Source organism: Monodon monoceros, unplaced genomic scaffold, assembly GCF_005190385.1.
Source record: "Monodon monoceros isolate NGI ecotype Baffin Bay Population unplaced genomic scaffold, NGI_Narwhal_1 Super_Scaffold_15, whole genome shotgun sequence".
Taxonomy (NCBI): domain Eukaryota; kingdom Metazoa; phylum Chordata; class Mammalia; order Artiodactyla; family Monodontidae; genus Monodon; species Monodon monoceros.
This window is the reverse complement of record NW_021703771.1, coordinates 6,779,901-6,799,997: the sequence shown is the minus strand read 5'-3', so window position 1 is coordinate 6,799,997 and position 20,097 is coordinate 6,779,901. Positions and strand designations below refer to the sequence as shown.

Sequence of the window (20,097 nt, the reverse complement as noted above, 5' to 3'; positions counted from 1 at the left end):
AAACTGAGTCACAGGGAGATTAGCGAACTCTTCGGTGTTTCCCAGCTAGAAGGGGGTAGTGCTGAGTTGAACCTACCTGGTTTCAGAGCCCATACTCTTAACCTTGGGGATGGCCTCCTTAGTTGTAAGGCTCAGTTTGGTGGTGGTGAGGGGGACAGAGTGGATGGCTCACCTCTTGGGGCAGAGTTAAATTTAATTGTTCATTTAATGTCTTTCTCCTTCAAAAGACTTTCTGAACAATCAGAGTGCATTGTATTTGTGCATTTATTCTGAGAGCAATCCCAAAATGGAATCAATTATAATACTCCAATATATACATATGGAGAATAACCATGAATGGAATATTTGCATAAAGTCAAAATTGTCTTCTTAAAGACCGGAAATCAGATTCTAGTCCGATGCCTTAGCTTTGGTTTCAAATTTCAGGGTTACACTGCCATCTAGTGCAGACAAAACATTTTCCCAGAGTGTGGAAGCTCGTGAATCCATATGAAATTTCTTGGGATGTAACATTAAACAATGTTTATTTAAGGCTTCTTTCATAAAAGAGGAAGAACAATTCAGAATCAAGGATCTTTCTATATATATTGATAAAGGGTAACATGGAATTCAGGAACGCACTTTCTAGTTTTTGGTTGATAGTTGATAATAGTACAGAAGGGAAGGCTTGGTTTCCTGTACTTCATTTAATTTCAAGTACATTTCTTTAATACATATCCAGTAAGGAAATTAGTACAGTTTTTTTCTTCATGATCACAAAAGTTCCTGTAGGTCTTATGAGTTCAACTGATAATTATTTTAAAAACTTATCCTGCAAACACTTATTAAATGCTACAGTCAATATAAGCTGTAAAAAGGAGGGGTAGCTTAATGGAGCTGAAACCATTACTTTTTTTTTTTTTTAAGGTTAATATATGGTCTTTATTTACTTAGTTATTTTTTAAACATCTTTATTGGGGTATAATTGCTTTACAATGGTGTGTTAGTTTCTGCTTTATAACAAAGTGAATCAGTTCTACATACACATATGTTCCCATATCTCTTCCCTCTTGCATCTCCCTCCCTCCCACCCTCCCGATCCCACCCCTCCAGGCGGTCACAAAGCACCGAGCTGATCTCCCTGTGCTATGCGGCTGCTTCCCGCTAGCTATCTACCTTACGTTTGGTAGTGTATATATGTCCATGCCTCTATTTGTAATGAGGTGGATAGACCTAGAGTCTGTCATACAGAGTGAAGTAAGTCAGAAAGAGAAAGACAAATACCGTATGCTAACACATATATATGGAATTTAAGAAAAAAAAATGTCATGAAGAACCTAGGGGTAAGACGGGAATAAAGACACAGACCTACTAGAGAACGGACTTGAGGATATGCGGAGGGGGAAGGGTGAGCTGTGAAACCATTACTTTTATGAGCAGCCTTTCTTGACCAGTAGAACCAGTGGCACCCGGGACCTTGCTAGAAATGTAAATTCTCAGGCCCACCTGAAATCTTCTGAATCAGAAACTCTGGTGGGTGGAGCCCTTGATGTGTTTTTAACAAGCTGTCCAGGTGGTTCTGGTGTAGCTTTGGGAACAACTGTTAGAGAAGGAGATTACAGTATGTCAAAAAACATGCTGAGGTACCAGAATGTGAAGTTTCTTGGAAGTAGAAAAAGAGGCTCAGGACAATCAACTGCTACAAACTGAAGATCCACAAGGCAGCAGACGTAGCAAAATAGGTGTTGGAAGCCCACACATGGTGGAGGAGAATTGATTTTTCTCTTTCTTGGGGAAAGGGAAATTCTCATATTTTAGAGGAAACAAAAGTAACACACTGAAAGGCTTGGGGGTAGGGATGGGGTTTATGTTAAATAGCACATTGTTGTATTAATGGTCTATGGCAAGGACACATTTATCTGCGAGTGATTTCAGAGAGAAATGGCTGTCATCATGGGGCTCTATTTGCTTGCTATATATGATTAGGCTACAATTACAAGTATAGAACCAAAATAAGCAGATTCAAAATAGAACTTTGATTGTGGTGAAATTTCTTTACAGTAAAAACTGAACCCAATGCAAAACCGTGGGAGTCCTAGTTTTAGCCACTCTCTGATTGTTAATTAGCCTCTCAGCCAGATTTCTCTGATAAATTTCAGGCCCTTGCTGTATCTGATTTGTGGCATCCTCACACAACTGACATGTGCCCTTAGGCATTTTGGGTCTTTTATTTTTAAAGACAAGAGAGACGGAAGAAAACGTAAGCCTAGATACTATAAGGAAGCTTGTTTTTAAAGTGCCTCTTCTTTGTTTTACTCTATAATGTAATTAATAATGGGAGTCGTGGCATCTATAATTAATGCTATAAGTTAATGGGAACTTCAAAAGAATACTTTCCAAAAAATACAGTCCTGTTAAAAGCAAGGAACTTGTTCTACCATTCATGAGTTTTATGGGGCATCCCAACTATTGTGCCCTGTACTGGGAAATAAGAAGAAACTACCTCTTGGCATTTCTAGTGCAGCTATATTCTAACCCAATGTTTTTCAAACCATGGGTTGCAATGCATTAGGTGTTCCTGAAATCAATTTATTGAGTTGATCACATCACTAAAACATGTAATAGAATAAAACAGAAAATAGAGTGCACCACACTTACGTGGGTAAGTACTATTTTCTGAAACTCTTGTTTCAGTTGTATGTATGCGTATTTATCAAATCCATTCAATCCATCTTTCCAGAAATGCCAGAACCATCTTTCTGAATACACATCTGAAAAGTCATTCTTGGCCTCAAACTCTTCACTCATTTGCTTAACAGCCAGAATGAAGTCCAAACTCTTTCAAAGATTTTCAAGATCCCCTACTCATCTCCTCCCCCATGGTCCTTCTAACTGTCATTTTAAAAGAATCACCATCTACTCAGCTACTCAAACTTCTACTTCCCCACCCAGTCCTTTTCCAATGTTCCACCCATCAGTCTTACCTCCTCATTCTCATCTTGTCTGAGTTAAAATTTACCATCTCAGATAAGCCTTCTCTGACAGCTCAGTCTAGATCAGTCTCTAAACCCACCCTTCCCTTCCTCTAGCACACTTTACCCTTTTTAAAATTTTTTAAAAATAATAGTTCCAACTGAAATTATCCTGTTTCTTCTTATAAACATATTTAGTATCTGTCTCCCCAGAAGCATGTAAGCTCCATGGGGCAGGCACCTGGTCTTGCTCTGCCATATTTATGAGCTGAGATCCATTCAGGGCTCATGGTAGAAAAGTCACCAATAAGTATTTACCAAGTGAGAGTTCCAGAACTAAACTTATGGTTCCTGAAGTATACTCCTCTACCTTTTTGTCATGGTTTCTGTTGTTTCTTCTGCCCCAAATGCACTGTACCTGTTTTTTCTCTTGGTAGGCATCTATTCATTCTTTAAGATTTCACCTCCTTGAGAGTTCCTGGTTCAAGATGGTGGTGTAGGGAGATCCTGAGTTCACCTCGTCCATCGGATACAACAAATCAACAACTATACGTGGAATGGTTTCCTCTGAAAAAGACCTGAAGACTGGATGAACAGAGCCTCCACAATAAGGGATGAAAGGGCAGCATTGAGATGGGTAAGAGGATCAGAGACACAATCTCTCACACACACACAAAACCCCACTCCAGGAACAGTGATCCAAAATTGAGAGGTAGTTAAGAAAATGTGGAATTTTCCCATAAGGAGTGAGGGCTTTGTGTTCCACATCAGGAGCCCCAACCCTTAGGTCCTGTACAGGAGAGATGAAGCCTCCAAATGCCTGGGTTTGAAAAACAATGGGGATTATGTCCAGGAAAACCATAGTACTGTAGGGGAAGAAGGGCTCCTGCACAGACTCAGTCACCCTGGGATACAGAGCGGAAAACACCAGTTTGAAAACTGCCTGGGCCATATGTGAGGGAGACCCACTTACTAATCTTAAGGCATAAGCTGGAGAGGCAGGGACCTTCTGGGGCTCTCCCTGGGACAGACACACAGGTGAGTACCATTCTGTGATCTTATTCTACCTTACTAATGCCAATGCTGGTGGGAGCCACTTTGTAACTCTCTCTCTAATGTGCTAGTGCTGGGAGGTGCACCCTGCTGAGACCCTCACCCATCCCCATGCCACAGCTGCATGCCACAGCTGCATGCATCTAGCTGAACTAGATGACAGCACCCCCCATACCCATGCCACAGTAAGTGGGCATGACCAGACCACACCAGGGATGCCCGTTGAGCACCCAGCTCTGGTGGCCAGGGGAGACTGTGCTTCTGGGCCCCATGGGACATCTCCTACCCAGGTCCACTCCTTCAAGATTGGGAGAAATAGCTGATTTGCCTAATACATAAAAACAAGCACAGTGAGTCAGGCAAAATGAGGAGACAGAGGAATAAGTTTTGAATGAAAGAACAGACAAAACCTCAGAAAAAGATCTTAATAACATGGAGATCAGCAATCCACCTGATAAAGAGTTCAAAGTATTGGTCATAGGGATACTCACTGAACTTGGGAGAAGAATCGATGATCATAGTGAGAATTTCAACAAAGAGACAGAAAATATAAGAAAGTACCAAACAGCAGTTACAGAACAGAAGAATACAAAAACTGAACTGAAAAATACGCTAGAGGGATTCAATAGCAGACTGAATAAAGCAGAAGAATGGACCAGTGAGCTGCAAGACAAAGTAATGGAACTCACTTAGAGCAGCAAAAAGAAAAAAGAATTTTAAAAAGTAAAGATACCTTAAGGGAACTTTGGGACAACATCAAGCAGAAATAGCATTCACATTTCAGTGGTCCCAAGTGGAAAAGAGAAAGAGAGCCATAAAACTTCCTTCAAGAAAAAATGGCTGAAAACCTCCCTAATCTTGGGAAGGAAACAGACATCAAGGTCCAGGAACCCCAGAGACTTCCAAACAAGTTGAACCCACAGAGATCCACACTAAGACACATTATAATGAAAATGATATAAGTTAAAGAGAGAATCTTAAAAGCAGCAAAAGAAAAATACCTTGTTATGTATAAGGGAAATCCCATAAGTCTATGGGATTTCCCTTATCAGCAGATTTTTCAGCAGAAATTTTGAAGGCCAAAATGGAGTGGCATGACATATTCCAAGTTCCCAAAGGAAAAAAACCTTTAAAAAGGAATTCTCTACCTAGCAAGTTATCATTCAGAGTTAAAGGAGAGATTAAAAGTTTTCCAGATAAGCAAAAGCTGAAGAAGTTCATCACCACTAAACCGGTCTTACGAAAAATGTTAAAGGGACTTCTTTGATCTAAAAAGAAATGGCACTAATTAATAACAAAGAAACATAGCAAAGTAAAAATTTCACTAGAAAAAGTAGTTTTATAGTAAAGGTAATGGATCAATCACTTATAAAGCAAGTATGAAGGTTAAGAGACAAAAGTAGTAAAATAAACTGAAACTACAATACTTAGCTAAGGATGCATTAAATGAAAACATATAAAAGGTGATGCCAAAAAAATAAAATGTGGTGAGGGAAGTAAAAACATAAAGTTATGGAATGTGTTCAAATTTAAGTTGTTATCAATTTAAAACAGACCATTATATGCATAGAATATTATAGATGAGCCCCACGGTAACAGCAAATCAAACAGGTATAGTAAATACACACACAAAAAATGAGAAAGGAACCTAAACATTACACTAAAAAAGTCATCAAACCCCAAGGGAAGAAAGAAAAAGAAGAAAGGAACAGAGAAGAACTACAAAAATGGCCCGAAAAAATTAACAAGATGGCAGTAAATACATACCTATCAATAATTACTTAAAATGTAAATGGACTAAATTCTCCAATCAAAAAACATAAAGTCAGTAAAGTTGCAGGACACAAAATCAATATACAGAAATCTGTGGAGTTTCTATACACTAATAACAAGGTATCAGAAAAAGAAATCAAGAAAGCAATTCCATTTGCAGTTCAATCAAAAACAAACAAAAAACACCTAGGGAGAAATTTAACCAGGGAGGTGAAAGACCTATACACTGAAAACTATAAGTCTCTGATGAAAGAAATTGAAGAAGACACAAATAAATGGAACTATATTTCATGCCCATGAGTTGGAAGAATTAATATTGTGAAAATATCCATACTACCCAAAGCAATCTACAAAGTCAATGCAATCCCCATTAAGATTCCAATGGCATTTTTCACAGGACTAGAACAAATAATTATAAAATTTGTGTGGAGGTGCAAAAGATCCCCCAAAGCCAAAGCAATCTTGAGAATAAGAATAAAATTGGCATTATCATGCTCCTTGATTTTAGATTTTACTACACAGCTATAGTAATCAAAGAGTATGATATTGGCATTAACTATATGGACACATATATGTACAGTTAATTTATGACAGAGGATCCAAGGACATAAAATGGAGAAAGGACAGTCTCTTAAGTAAATGGTATTGAGAAAACTGGACAACAACATGCAAAGAATGAGACTGGACCCCTGTCTTACACCACACACAAAAATTACCTCAAAATGGATTAAAGATTTGAATGTAAGACCTGAAGCCATAAAATTCCCAGAAGAGGACACAGGTGGTAAGCTCCTTGACATCAGACTTAGTGATGTTTTTGTGGATCTGACTCCAAAAGCAAGGGAAACAAAAGCAAAAGTAAACAAATGGGATTATGTCAAACAAAAAAGCTTCTGCACAGTGAAGGAATCCATCATCAAAATTAAAAGGTAACTTACTGAATGGAAGAAGATATTTGCAAATCAAATATCTGATAAGGACTTAATATACAAAATATATCAGGATCTCATAGAACTCAACAATAAAAACCCAAACAACCTGATTAAAAAATAGGCAGAGGTTCTGAAGAGACGTTTTTCAAAGAATACATACAAATGGCCAACAGACACATGAACAGATATTCAACATCACTAATTATTAGGGAGATGCATATCAAAACCACAATGAAATATCACCTCGCACCTGTTAGAATGGCATTTCTAAAAGACAAGAAGTAACAAGTGTTGGCAAGGATGTGGAGACACAGGAACCGTCTAATACTGTTGGTGGGACCATAAATTGGTGGAGCCACTAATTCAAAAATATATATATACCCTTATTTTGTTGCAGCATTATTTAAAATAGTCAAGATTTGAAAATAACCCATGTCCATCAATGGATGGATGGATAAAGAAGATGTGCTATATATATATATATATTCCATTGTATATATATATATATATATACACACACACACAGAGAGAAGGAAAAAGACAAATACTGTACAATTTCACTCATATGTAGGATCTAAAACAAACAAAGAAACAAACAAATGAACAAAGAAAACAGAACAAAAACGAACTCGTATATACAGAGACCAAATTAGTGATTACCAATGGGGTAGGGGGTTCGGGGGTCAGCCAAATGGGTGAAAGATAAATTGTGTGGTGACAGATGGTAACTAGACCTTCATTGCTGATCATTTTGTAGTGTATACAGACGCCAAATTATAAAGCTGTGCACCTGAAACTTCTATAACGTTACATGCCAATTTTACTTCAATTAAAAAAGAAAAGGTTTTTTAAATGAAAAATTTCCCAGTGTTCCTGGACTGAGTTCATACTTGTTTTCAGTGATGCTGCAGCCTCTTTCACTCGCTATCTTGTAGTCATTTTTATATTGGATTCCCCACTGGGCCATGGGCTTCCTCAGGGCAAGGTTGTGTTTATTCATCCTTTTGTCACTTCAACTCCTAGCCCTTTGTAGCAGTGGCATATACTCGGGATACATAGTGATTCAAGAAGTGTTTGTTGAATGACTGAGTAAACTGAGTAAAAGAAAGCAGATGACCAAGGCATATGATCATTTGTGGTGATGTTCCCTGATTTAAACTGTAAATAAATAAAATTCTGGGTTTATAGAAGGGAAAATATTAGTATATATGTATGTTGTGTAGAGGACAGTGTGTCTGGGTGGGGAGGGAGTAAAGAAGGGTAAAAACACAGTTACTCTGTATCAAATACTTTTATTTACAAAATGGATCATTTAAAATATCAAGCTGTCAGTGCATTTACAGTCTGATATGATTGACCAGATTTCATTTCCACATGGTTTTTCAGGATCAGAACTGTTAAGTAAGGTGAGGGAACAGAGTTAATGATAAAAAATCTTGTGTGCCTATGATTTTAGGATGCAACCTGACCCAGACAGGAATAGCTTGGGGTTTGCACTGTTCCCTGTGAGACTCTAATGTCATATTAGGAAATATGATTAAGAGAAAATGGGGGTGGGGGGAGGAGAAAAACTGTCCTAAATATGTGTGTGAGATAAAAATATCTTGTTTTCTCTGGATTTACATTCTTCCTTAATAGAGTTGTTGCTTGCTCTTTACCACCTTAAATAAAACTGCCAAGCTGGAAAGAAGCCCAACTACTTATAAACAAACCCATTTTCTTCTCTATTCTTTTATCTTTTATTAAAGTCTCTCCCTCACTTGTCTTCAGATCCTAGCTGGAGAGGATTCTTCAAAGTGGGAGGGGGAGAAGGCAAAAGCAGAGGTGAGATTTCTAAAACACTTAACAAAAGGATTTCTCGAACACTTAATTCCATAGGGAAATCTGCCTCTTCTTTCCCAGAGTATTAATATTAGAGGATCTGTATCGCAAATAGAGAACTTCAGTGGAGATGGTCCCTTTGGAAAAGGCCCTTTTCCCTGTGGAGCTAGGGCTGGCTTACCCTGTGTGATTTCAGGATGTCAGGAGGTCCCCAGCTGCACAATTTCTCCTCTGATGTCCTACCAGTAGAGGGTCAGTTCTTTGGGCTAATAAACGGCTCCATTTATGTAAGATAAGCCCTGGCTGACTTATAAGAATAAGCTAAGACCCTCTGTAATTCTGTGACTCAGCCAGAATGGCTGCCCTAGGAAACTGCAACTTTGATAGATGAAAGAAGAATGACAGGGCCGTGTGGAAAGCCCCAGACAACGTGAGGAAATGGATGTCCCAACGCTGGGGGGAGACAGGGGTCCAACAGATAGGTCATGAACAGAAAAGCGTTGGGGGGCAAATGGACAGTGGAGTTTGCCTAGCTCCCAACTTGTCAGGCCAAACCCTCCAGCAAGCTGAGAGAGGCAGAAGAGGAAAGGATTTTTTTTGGGTGGGGGGGCACCAAACAAAACATAAGAAGCAACACTGCTTATTTTGCAGTGAAATAGAAAGTTTAATTAATTTAAAAATTAAAGAAACGTCAAGGAAGCAAAACAACTTCATGCTAGATACCATGGACTTATTAGGATCATTGGACGCTCCGACCCTGAAAGTCCTTGATTTTGGGCTCGACCGTCCTGAGTGAGTGGCATGGGGGCTTGCTCTCAAGCTGCTCAGGTTCTGGGAGAGGGTGGGTATGTATGACACGGGGCTGATACAAATCTCTTTCTCCAGGTCTGTGCTCCTTGTAACTGGAACTCAACTTGTTTTCAGAGCATAATATGTTGCTGACTTCCGAGGATATTCTGCTCAGCTCTGGTGCTGTAACTATAGAGTTTAAGAAGAAATAAGACCTGGGCTTGATGTTACATTTTATCAAGATTTCCAGCCATCAAGTACAGAGAGCTTGCAGTGTATTGAGTAAATTAGCTGTGCAACTTTGAAGTTACAAGTTACTTCATTTTCTGTGCCCCAGTTGTCTCATTTCTAGAATAGAGATCATTTTAGTCTTACCTTATAGTGCAATGAGAATTAAATGTTATCAGGCGTCAAGTACTTTCAATAGAGCAGCACACATGGTGAAGTGTTAGCTACAATGACAATGATTATGGGGAATAATGATGGTTTTCAAAAGCCAGGTGTGAGGCTCTTCTATTTTGTTTAATTCTTTAACAATTGTTTGGGGTAACTATGTTCAACTTGTATTGCAGTTAAGGCAACTAAGTTACAGGCAGATTAACTACTTTGCCTGAGGCCAACAGCTGAAGAGCTTCAGAACAAACCGGATTCAAACCTAGGTTGGCTGGGCACCAGGGCCCCTGTGAATTCCCACATCCCTGCCTTCCAGGGAGCCCCTCTTTACCCAAGTCCTCCAAAAGCTTGCAGTGTATTCCTAGAGCAGTTCTCAAAGCTTCCACTGTATTCCTATAGCAGCTTGTCTGGATTTTTTCTGGTGAATTTCTCCACATCCTGATTTTTTTTTTTTCTTTTCCGCAAACGTTCCCTTGCTAATCCCTCCTTCAGTGTAACCTTGTTAGCTTTGGGGACACACCCCTGGCTAGGCCTGGCCTTACAGGGCGGCCTCTTCCCACCCCTTCCCTCTGCTTTGGCTTAAAGTGTCACCAGATGCCTCTGGTTCACTCCCTTTGCTTTAAGCCCTCACAGGGGCAGGAGGGACCAAGGCTGGCCTGGGGTGGCACTGAAGGGGTCTCGGGGGAGCACTGACTCCCCACAACCCCTTCTTCATTGGGACTGTTGGCAACAAAGGAAAACCAGTCGGGAAAATGAAGAACTTCTGGTAAGACCTTGACGCAGAAAAGAGTCGTGGGGAGACTGGGCTGGGGATCCTTGGAACCCAAGGTCTGTGTTTTTGCAGTGGTGGTAGGAGGGGAGAGGGGAGAGCAGAGAGACAGAGAGACAGATGATGGAGTGAGACAGAAAAGAGCAAAAATGAGAGACAGGAGAGAGCCAGAGAAAGAGGGAGAAAGAGACAGCCACCCAAATGGAGATGCAGAAAAAGGAAGATAAACGAAAACAGAGACAAGGATATGGGTGTAGAAATAGTGAGACAGGTAGGTATGGAGAAAGCGAGACAGAAATGTGAGAACTCATTAAATCTCTTCATCGGATTTAATAAAGAAAATGGAAAAAGTAAACTAGACTGAGGGCTGGTCACCTGCATTCATCAGGTGTGCCATATTTAAAATAGTGAAGCAGTCCCCATGTGGAGAGACCCCTGTTTGAGTCATTGTTTTTCTCTTCTCTTCAGGAAAATCCCATTTCTCTTCTTTGTATGCAGCTTTGTGGGACCTTGGGCATCCGCAACTGTCAAGCGCCGCCCAAGTAAGGGCCACAGTTTCTAGATTTCACAACGTTACTCGTTCTGGAAAGGATCAAGCAGGGCTGTGGCTGAGTGAGGCATCCAGGACCCTTCACACCCTCCTTCTTCAACTCTGCCTTGGCTGTGGGTGTGCTCTATAGCTTGTTTTCCGTGGTCAGTGTTGCACATGGAAAAGTCCTGGCTGTGATCACAGCTGGGCAGGAGACCTAATCTGTGTGCTGCAGTGCCTCACCCAGCGCCTCCCTGGTTCAGATGGTGATTGGTAATGATGGATGGATAGATGGATGGAAGCCAATAATCTGGGGTCAGGGGGCATATAAAGAGTATGTTTGATGTACTGAAATGGCCAGGCCAAAGCTGTGTAACTGGAAAATGCTTTTTCTGAAATCTAGGACGTGTCTGTCACCAGGTGAGGACCAGCAGGGCACCGGGGTTGGACAGTTACAAGAAGCCTTCTGTGTTGTTGAAAAAACTGTCCCCCCCTACAACCTTTCACTTGAGTAAGGAGCACCCAATTTCATTCTAGAATTTCTCATCCTTCTTGTGATTGAGGGTTTAATTCTCACAATTCTTTTGTCTTGTCACTCTTCCTTATTCTAAGATGCTGGTAATAGTCTAGTTGGAACGCTTATTTGATCTCTTAGAATAAATTTATGAAATTAAGTGCATCCTCTATATTTTGTTTAGGGTTAATGAATCCTAAGACATCCTCAACTCCTTTCTCAACTTGACAAAAATTCTTAAGAACTTCACTTTTCAGAAGTCCCATTGAACTGGCTCTCTGGATTCTCTCAGGATTTCTAAAATTTGTGGTGTTAAAGGAATATCTTCTAGCCCAAACCACCAGAAGTTTTCCAAACAGTCTTCTGACACTGTGCCATTCAGAACATCATGCAGCTCTGGTTCCAAAAAGAACAAATTCTGAACTTCCCCAAAGGGAACATTTTCCCAACACAAATTGTTAAAACAACCTTGTGCCTTGCCTCACTTCCAGGATGGGTTGAAGATGAATAAATTATAATCATAGAGTCATAGAGTTAAAGCCAAATACACTACTTGTAAGTAAATATAGCATAGTTTAGTATGTTTTGTATAACTTTGTACTTTAAACAGTTGCCCAGCTCATTATTATTGCTATATCCCCATGATCCCTGTAGGGGTTGAGGTAGGATGACATGTCATCTCTTTTGCAGGGTTCCCTGTTAGTTCAAATGCTAATGGTGAAAATGAACTCTGTCCAAAGGTCAGGATTGGACAAGATGATTTACCAGGTGAATATCAGTGTATCATATTGACAATGCACGTTTTCTATAAACCTACCTGATATATGTTTTATTTGGGAAAGTTGTAGAAAGGAATGAAACCAATCTCATTTTAGACTTTTATTTCGTGTTCTCTTTCTGTAGGGTTTGACCTGATTTCTCAGTTCCAGATAGATAAAGCCGCATCTAGAAAAGCTATCCAGAGGGTAGTGGGGTCAACTGCATTACAAGTGGCTTACAAACTGGGAAAGAAGGTAGACTTCAGGATTCCAACCAGGTAATGTAAAACAAATACTTGATCTAATTATCTGCCTCAAGCGCAACTTAAAAAATTAAAATCTAATCAGTCTTGAGAGTCATCTCCTGCTCAGTGTTTCTTGGATCATGATTTTATTTAAAGATGAAGGAATTTATTTACCTACCTATCTTTAGTACCTGAATATGTGAATGCTCTTCATGTTTTCAGTGTGTAATTTACTTTCCATTCCAGGAAAAAAGGATCACTGAGGCTATTATACATTGATTCAGGACATGTTCTTATTACTTTGCTCTCTGTTTTTCTAAAATTTGTCTGGTTTTGCCTGAAAGGACCCTCTGTGAAAAGTGCCTGGAGTATAGTTGCTTTAGAATGATGTGTTAGTTTCTGCTTTATAACAAGGTGAAATCAGCTATACATATACATATATCCCCATATCTCCTCGCTCTTGCAGCTCCCCATAAATTTAACTAGAAACCGCTGAGCGGTTGGAAGGCTCACGATGGCGCTGTTCAAGCATCCTGGTGCTGAAATAGATCCACACATCTAGTGCTTGGCTCCTGGCAGGAACCAAACAAAAGCAAAACTAGAATAATGATAACAGAAACAATGGTAGTGATAACACTTTAAAATTCCTGCATCTCCTTCTCTGGAACTAAGCCTTTTCTTCTTTACATTATTATAACTGAGGTGGTTTAGTGCATGTGTAAGTTTTGAATCATGCCGTTGTTAGGAATGAGCTTCAGGGTTTTCAGTTTTATATCACCTAAGAACCTTAAATGTAACGATAATGATGACGATTGAATGCTTTAGGGCACTGTGAAACATGTAATTAAGATTCCTTTGGTATATGAATGAGAAAACTAGGGCTTTGATAGAAATTAAGATGTAAAGGTAAAGAATGATTTATAAGAGCAGTAAAAGGATATCATGAAATTCTAAATGTCTATAATAATGAACATTTTGTTAAAATTAGAATATCCTGATATAGTGCCAGATTGCAGATAGAAATTCGTGTTTTGAACATACTATATTTTATAAAACAAAATAGTGTACTGTATAAGCTCTTTTTATAGATTTACTAATAAACATTTTCATTACAATTTTGTGGTGGGGACATTATTATCCACATTTCATGGAGGAGAAAACCGAGGCCAGAAAGTTTGTTACTTGCATAAGGCCACAGGGTTAGGAGGTGCTGGGGGGATTGAAACCCAGGGAGAATCATTTCAGAAGCTGAGCTTCTAACCACTATCCCATACTGACCTGGAAACGAGTCACATTTGGAAAGATTAAAGGCATGATAGCAGCCATTGACTTTTTTCTTATATTTTCTTTTCATGTGCTGGATGTGTTCTTAAATAAGCTTTAGAATACTTTGGTTTTTCTTTCTTCAATAAAATAATTAAACATGACACGAGACCCTCAATGTTGACCTTTCTTCTCTATAATTTAAGGTACAATCTGGACTGTCATTAACTCTAAGTTCAGAGGTCGATAAACTTGAGGCCATGGAGCCTTCCTACCTCCTGCTCATCTTTGCTGTTGTTTTTCTCTAAGTGCCTAGAGTGATCACGAAATATTTTCCACAGGTGAAAACATCACAGGACATTTTTACCAATGTCCCGTATTTTCTGTCTCCTTGACTCCTTGCTCCCACAAGGACTAAAGGCTCTTGTTTTACTGGCAAGGTTTATTAAGATATGAAGAAAGAAGGAGGAAGGAATAGAAGAAGAGAGTAGCAGAAAGAAATAAAAAAGGAAGGAAGAGAGCCAGAGGGCTGAGATAGGTGGAGTCCCTTGGGCAAGTTGCTTAGACTGTCTTTGATTCTGTTCCCTCAGTTTAAAACTAGGAATGATAATAATGATGCCATTAGGTTGCCATGAAGGGAAAACGTTAGTACACGGAGATGACGAATAGAGCCTAGTACACGGGTATTGGTGAAATGTTTATTGTAAGTGGTGGAGAGCAGTAGAAGAGAGAGGTGCAGATGGGGGTGCTTTCACCTTAGTGGATTCTTTCTTTGCGAGCTGCCCTCCAAGTCCTATTCACTCAGGAAAGGCAGGGACCAGGACTGCTCTCAAGCCATGCATGCAGTAGACTGTCTTGGTTTTTAAGGGAATCTGTGCAGGAGAATATAGGCTCCGAAGGAGTGAAAGAAACTATTAGCATGATCTTTTTGGGAGGGAGAGTATGGCATATGGAGCTAATGTGATAGAGTCACGATTCATCCTTATTTATGTTTCAATTTTTTAGAAATATTAGAAGCCACATAATTTTGGTGCTTTTTATTCTTTTTTTTAGCCATAAGAGTGTCACAATCTCAACTTGTACTTCAAATATATTATGTTTGTTTGCAGTAACAGTCCTTAGCTTTTCTTTGGGTTAAGGTCCTAAACAAATGTTCCAAGGTTCAAAGATTTCTTATGTTTTATTCAAACCCTATGGTTCTCCTTTTAAGGTATTCTGTGCAGATTGTAACATAATGAAATAAATCATTTATAGATTCAGCTTCTTATAAATTATGTATCCTGTCAAGTTTACTTATCGATGTGTAGAGCATAGTTGCCAGAAAAGAATCTCAGTTGTTCAAAAAAGTAAATGGGACTGACTGTTCTATAACTTAAACTTTTTTTTTTTTTTTTTGTGGTACGCGGGCCTCGCACTGCTGTGGCCTCTCCCGTTGCGGAGCACAGGCTCCGGACGCGCAGGCTCAGCGGCCATGGCTCACGGGCCCAGCCGCTCCGCGGCATGTGGGATCTTCCCGGACCGGGGCACGAACACGTGTCCCCTGCATCGGCAGGCGGACTCTCAACCACTGCACCACCAGGGAAGCCCTATAACTTAAACTTATGAGGACTTTTAAATGGCCTTAGGTGTACACAAATAAACACACACACACATATATATTTTATTAACTTGAACACTCAAAGGAATTTTCTCTTCTCACCATGTTTTTCCTCTTACCATTCTCTTTCCTCTTACTGCATTAACCTAGTTCGAAAGAGTAATAGCATGATAATCCTGATGACATTTGTGTAGACACACAAACACACATATTATACTCATATATATGGAGAAAGAGAGATGGCCGCTCTGGACTTAGCCACATGTTTATCATGAATTATTCTTCCAGCAACCTCAATCACCTCCCATTTTAAAAAACTTTTTGGCATTACGTGACCAAGTCAGAAGTAAATGAAGACATTTTGTCATATCCTACCTTCAACACAATCACTTTGTTCACTTAGCAGGAGAGATTGGACGAAGCACAAATTGGGAGAGATCCCTCTGTTAACCTCATAATGTCTTTGCAGAGGAGTCATGAGAAGTTACTGTGACTTCTAGGATCAAAACGCCTAGACTTGTTTTTCCTAGAGACTGATGAAATTCTGCAGGCTTGCTCAGTACATCTTTAAACAAATATATAGGTGACACAGATAAGTTTTTTACTTTTTGATATTTTTTATTTTATTTTTTTTACACAGACAAGTTTTTAAAAGCCTAGAAAATTAATGCTTTAAGGTAGAGAAGATAAAATATTAGGATTATTTTCCTTCTTGGAAAAACTCACACCTCAACAATAACTATCTTGGGCTCCCCCTAAAACTCTTTAAGTATCTAGTTAAATTCAGGTCATTGGTTGGAAAGAATAATAAAAAAAATTATAATTTAAATGGAGACTTGCCAAATTTCACCATTGAATAAGACTTTTAAGTTACCTCCTAGCTCCAAATTAATCAAGGTTGGCTAAATGAGATGTATAAACTTCCATAAGGTTTTACAATTACACAGTAGGCAATATCTTCTTTTCACTGTTTACAATTACTATTTTATTGAGCATTTACATTATTTCCAACTTTTTGTTATTAAAAATGATGCAATACATGTTTTGTAAATAAAACTGTTTCACCATTTTGTGATTACTCTCTTAAGTTTCCAAAATGAAAAGTATTGGATCAAAGGGCATGAATAGTTTAAGGATATGTGTATGGATCTAGTATTATCAATACTAACATATCAATATTAATTTAAAGTAGGCAATGTCTTATACTGTCATTAGTGAACCTTAGTTTCTTCTCTAGAAGATTCTGGAATAGGTGTAATCTGAGAAATTTAAAGTCAAAATGACAAACAGAATCTATATTAAAAACAAATATCAAAATAGATATGTTAGACATCCTTTTTCTGGGAAGGTAGGATAGTAAATAGTTCTTGCATACGTTTTTTTCTTCTTTAGTTCCAAACTGAATCTTCTAAAATGTACATATTTAAACCTCCTGTACACTTGACAGATGTAAAATATATTTAGCAAATTGAAAGCTTTGCAATAAGAATAATAAACATCACCAGTAATCAATTAAAAATATGAACTGAAAATTGAATTCACCCAGTGTTATAAATAAAAACTAAAGTCATCTTAGAAAATAATGGCTAAAGAAGTACTTGGATGATAAAAGAATACTCAGATGAAGCTTTCACATTTTTGTTATTTTTATAAAACTAACAAAGCAATGACATTTGTTGACATAGTTGACAGCTAGCTATGACAGCTAAACGTTTGGGGCTGAGGAAAATTTTGGTTTAGAACTTTTCGACCCCAGCAATATATTTTAAAGTAACGGGCAGAGTGCATATGCTAATACAATGAATTTTTATGTTATTCATATTAGTTTGTAACAAATTAAACCAGTATCCACTTAGCTGTTTCTTCTTGCCTTTTCTTCTTTACACAAGAAGAGGGCCGTAAAACAGGAGTTTGACCTGAAGGAAGGTTATTTGGGACTTTGGATCCTGGTCCGTAACTGTTCAAACAAAGTTAATTGGCATCTAGTTTTCCTAGGATTTCTCCTTTGCTTAGGAATTTTTCTGTGCTTATAAGGAGGAAGGTAGAAGGAAACAACCTTCAAGCCCCTGAAGGTAAAGATGTAACGGCGATGTTTACATTTACTATGTCCTGATTTTTTAAAGTTCGGTCTTCAGCCTTTAGCCGCTTGGCTTCAACAGAAGACCCAGGTAGCTGGTGCAGCTCCAGATGGCTACCTCCACAGAGATGGGGGATGCAGGAGGAACAATGAAGTCTTATGCAGCCATTTAGAGCAGTAAAGGAAGTTGCCATGATACAGATTTAACTGGCAGATTGAGGAACAACTGGGTTGGAGTAGAGAATTAATAACTGGTCACCTTTCCCTTGTCACATGTCCAGTGACAAGCAACCAGCTGCTACTTTAACACACTGAAGTCCTTGGAAAAGACAGACACGCCCAGTGTGAAGGGGCTTCTCAAGTCTGCAAGTGACCAGTTCTCAAAATACTTATGAGTCTAGGTTACACTTGGGGAAGGGAAAATCCAAGCAATTATGGAAATAACAAAAAATCCTAACATATTACGTTAAAATAAAATTTCAAGAACCCACTTTAATTAAAGGGTGTCCTAAACTGGTAGAGCTGCTTTGGATTCCAAATGATCTCTTCTCTCATTTGTGGAAGAATGTTGCCCAGAACTTTGCAAGAATGTGTTTTTGTCGGAATGTGTTTTTTGAGGTGGAATTGCTGAATAGTAGCTCTTTAGGTAGCATAAATAGTAATACTGTTGGGATTATGTGACATTTGGGAACACTCCTTAGCTACGAGGGAGGGTTTTTTTAATGTGTATTTTAAGATGAAACATTAATGTACACGAATGAACTTCAGTGAAGGTCTTTATGAACAGTCATGAAAGAACAACTTGTACATGGTTTTTCACACTGGAGCCTTTCTGTAGGTCTAGAATCTAAAACAGCATAATTAGGAAATATGGTACTATGCTTGGGTACAGAAAACAAGGTTTATATTTACTGTCTTAAAATTTTGCTCAGGCAATTATATCCCAGTGGGCTGCCTGAAGAATATTCCTTTCTAACCACTTTTCGGATGACTGGAAGCACACTTGAAAAGAACTGGAGCGTTTGGCAGATTCAAGATTCCTCGGGGAAGGAGCAAGTTGGCGTGAAGATTAATGGCGAAACAAAATCTGTTGCATTTTCATACAAGGGACTGGACGGAAGTCTCCAAACGGTGACCTTTTCGAATTTGCCCTCCTTGTTTGATTCCCAGTGGCATAAGCTCATGATTGGCGTGGAAAGGAGCAGTGCAACTCTTTTTGTTGACTGCAACAGGATCGAGTCCTTACCTATAAAGCCAAGAGGCCAGATCGATGTCGATGGCTTTGCTGTGCTGGGAAAACTTGTGGATAATCCTCAAGTTTCTGTTCCGGTAAGTATACAAACGTGCACTGTGGGAGATTAAAACAAACCCAGATTGGTGAAAATTAATACCTCAGACATCTTTAAAGATCATGCAAGTATCTTAAACAATGGACAGTTATTCATCTTTCAAAGTCATTCAAGCAGTTTTGCAAAATGCCTTCAGTGCCTCTTTTGAGCAGAACACTTGCCAGATGGAATGGGGAATCAGAGCAAGTTGAGTAGATGTTTCCTCGTCCTAAGGAGCTTGAGGTCTACTTGGGAGATGCTACATGCCCACCTGGAGCACCCAGAATCCTTTGAGGCAAATTGAAAGAAACCCAGACTTGTGTGGTACATATTGCTTATAAATAACCAATGAGCATATTCAAAGTAAGGTTAAGATGAGTGGTGGATTCATTTAGTCAAGAATCCCATGCTTTTCAGAAGCAATGAAACCTTGAAATGGAAGGATTTGAATTGGTAAAAAGAGGAGAAAGTATATTCTAGCTGAGAGAAAGAGCATTAAAGGAAATAGAAGTAAGAGAGTAAGTAGGCACATTCAAAGATCTGGAGCCTGGCTGGTTTGGATGAAATGTGTGTGTGAAAATGTGAGTGAGTGTGTGTGGTGGGGTGTGGTGAGGGCAGGTGAGAGGCAAGGTTAGGAGGCTGTATGGTATCTGACCCACAAGAATGAAAATCATGTAGACAGCACAATATTTCTTTATTTAGAAGTAGGTCTCGCATGACATATTATGAAAGTAAAGGATTTTAGAGCTCTGTTCGTGATTTTGCTGTAGAGACCCATGGATATAAAGGTAAGGAATTGTATGATGACACAATAATTGTGCCAACTAGTACCATATAGTTCTATCATTTTGAATCGTTAAACTTTCACTGAGCTATCCTTTAAAAGGATATTTCATAATATTGTTACGGGAATTTAAAAACTATATCTTACTGGGCAAGTGATCTGTTGGAAAAAACAAAAGAATTTAGAGCTCAATAAATAAACTATTGATTCCTCCCCCCACCCTACTTCTGTCTCTCGTACAGAGCTGTTAAATTGTAGTCACAGAACTCATATCATGGAGTGTAGCAGAGGTGACACAATGATTTTGAATGGTTCCTGTGCACTTGTCCAAAGAAAGAAAGGTTATCGGGCATCTCAGTAATGGAATTGTTCAAATAACTTATTTTCAAGGGAAGAAGTGTGATTAGTGTGAAGGATAGTGTGAAATTTCTATATTCTGTGATGGACAGGAAGCAATTTTTAACTGCCACATTACTGCTCTGACTTGTAGACACTTGAGAAAGTATTCCTCCAAATAATGA

The 20,097-nt window shown here is 38.9% G+C and overlaps 1 protein-coding gene across 1 annotated transcript in view; it reads left to right on the top strand.

The window, feature by feature from the left end:
* Positions 1 to 10,367: 10,367 nt before the first annotated feature.
* Positions 10,368 to 20,097, top strand: part of COL9A1 (collagen type IX alpha 1 chain) — an 82,995-nt gene continuing 73,265 nt past the window's right edge. Inside the window, exons 1-5 of the mRNA XM_029223941.1 lie at positions 10,368 to 10,478; positions 10,950 to 11,023; positions 12,215 to 12,292; positions 12,428 to 12,560; positions 18,397 to 18,793. Coding sequence (XP_029079774.1) covers positions 10,465 to 10,478; positions 10,950 to 11,023; positions 12,215 to 12,292; positions 12,428 to 12,560; positions 18,397 to 18,793 — 696 coding nt within the window. The 5' untranslated portion in view covers positions 10,368 to 10,464. The remainder of the gene's footprint in view (positions 10,479 to 10,949; positions 11,024 to 12,214; positions 12,293 to 12,427; positions 12,561 to 18,396; positions 18,794 to 20,097) is intronic.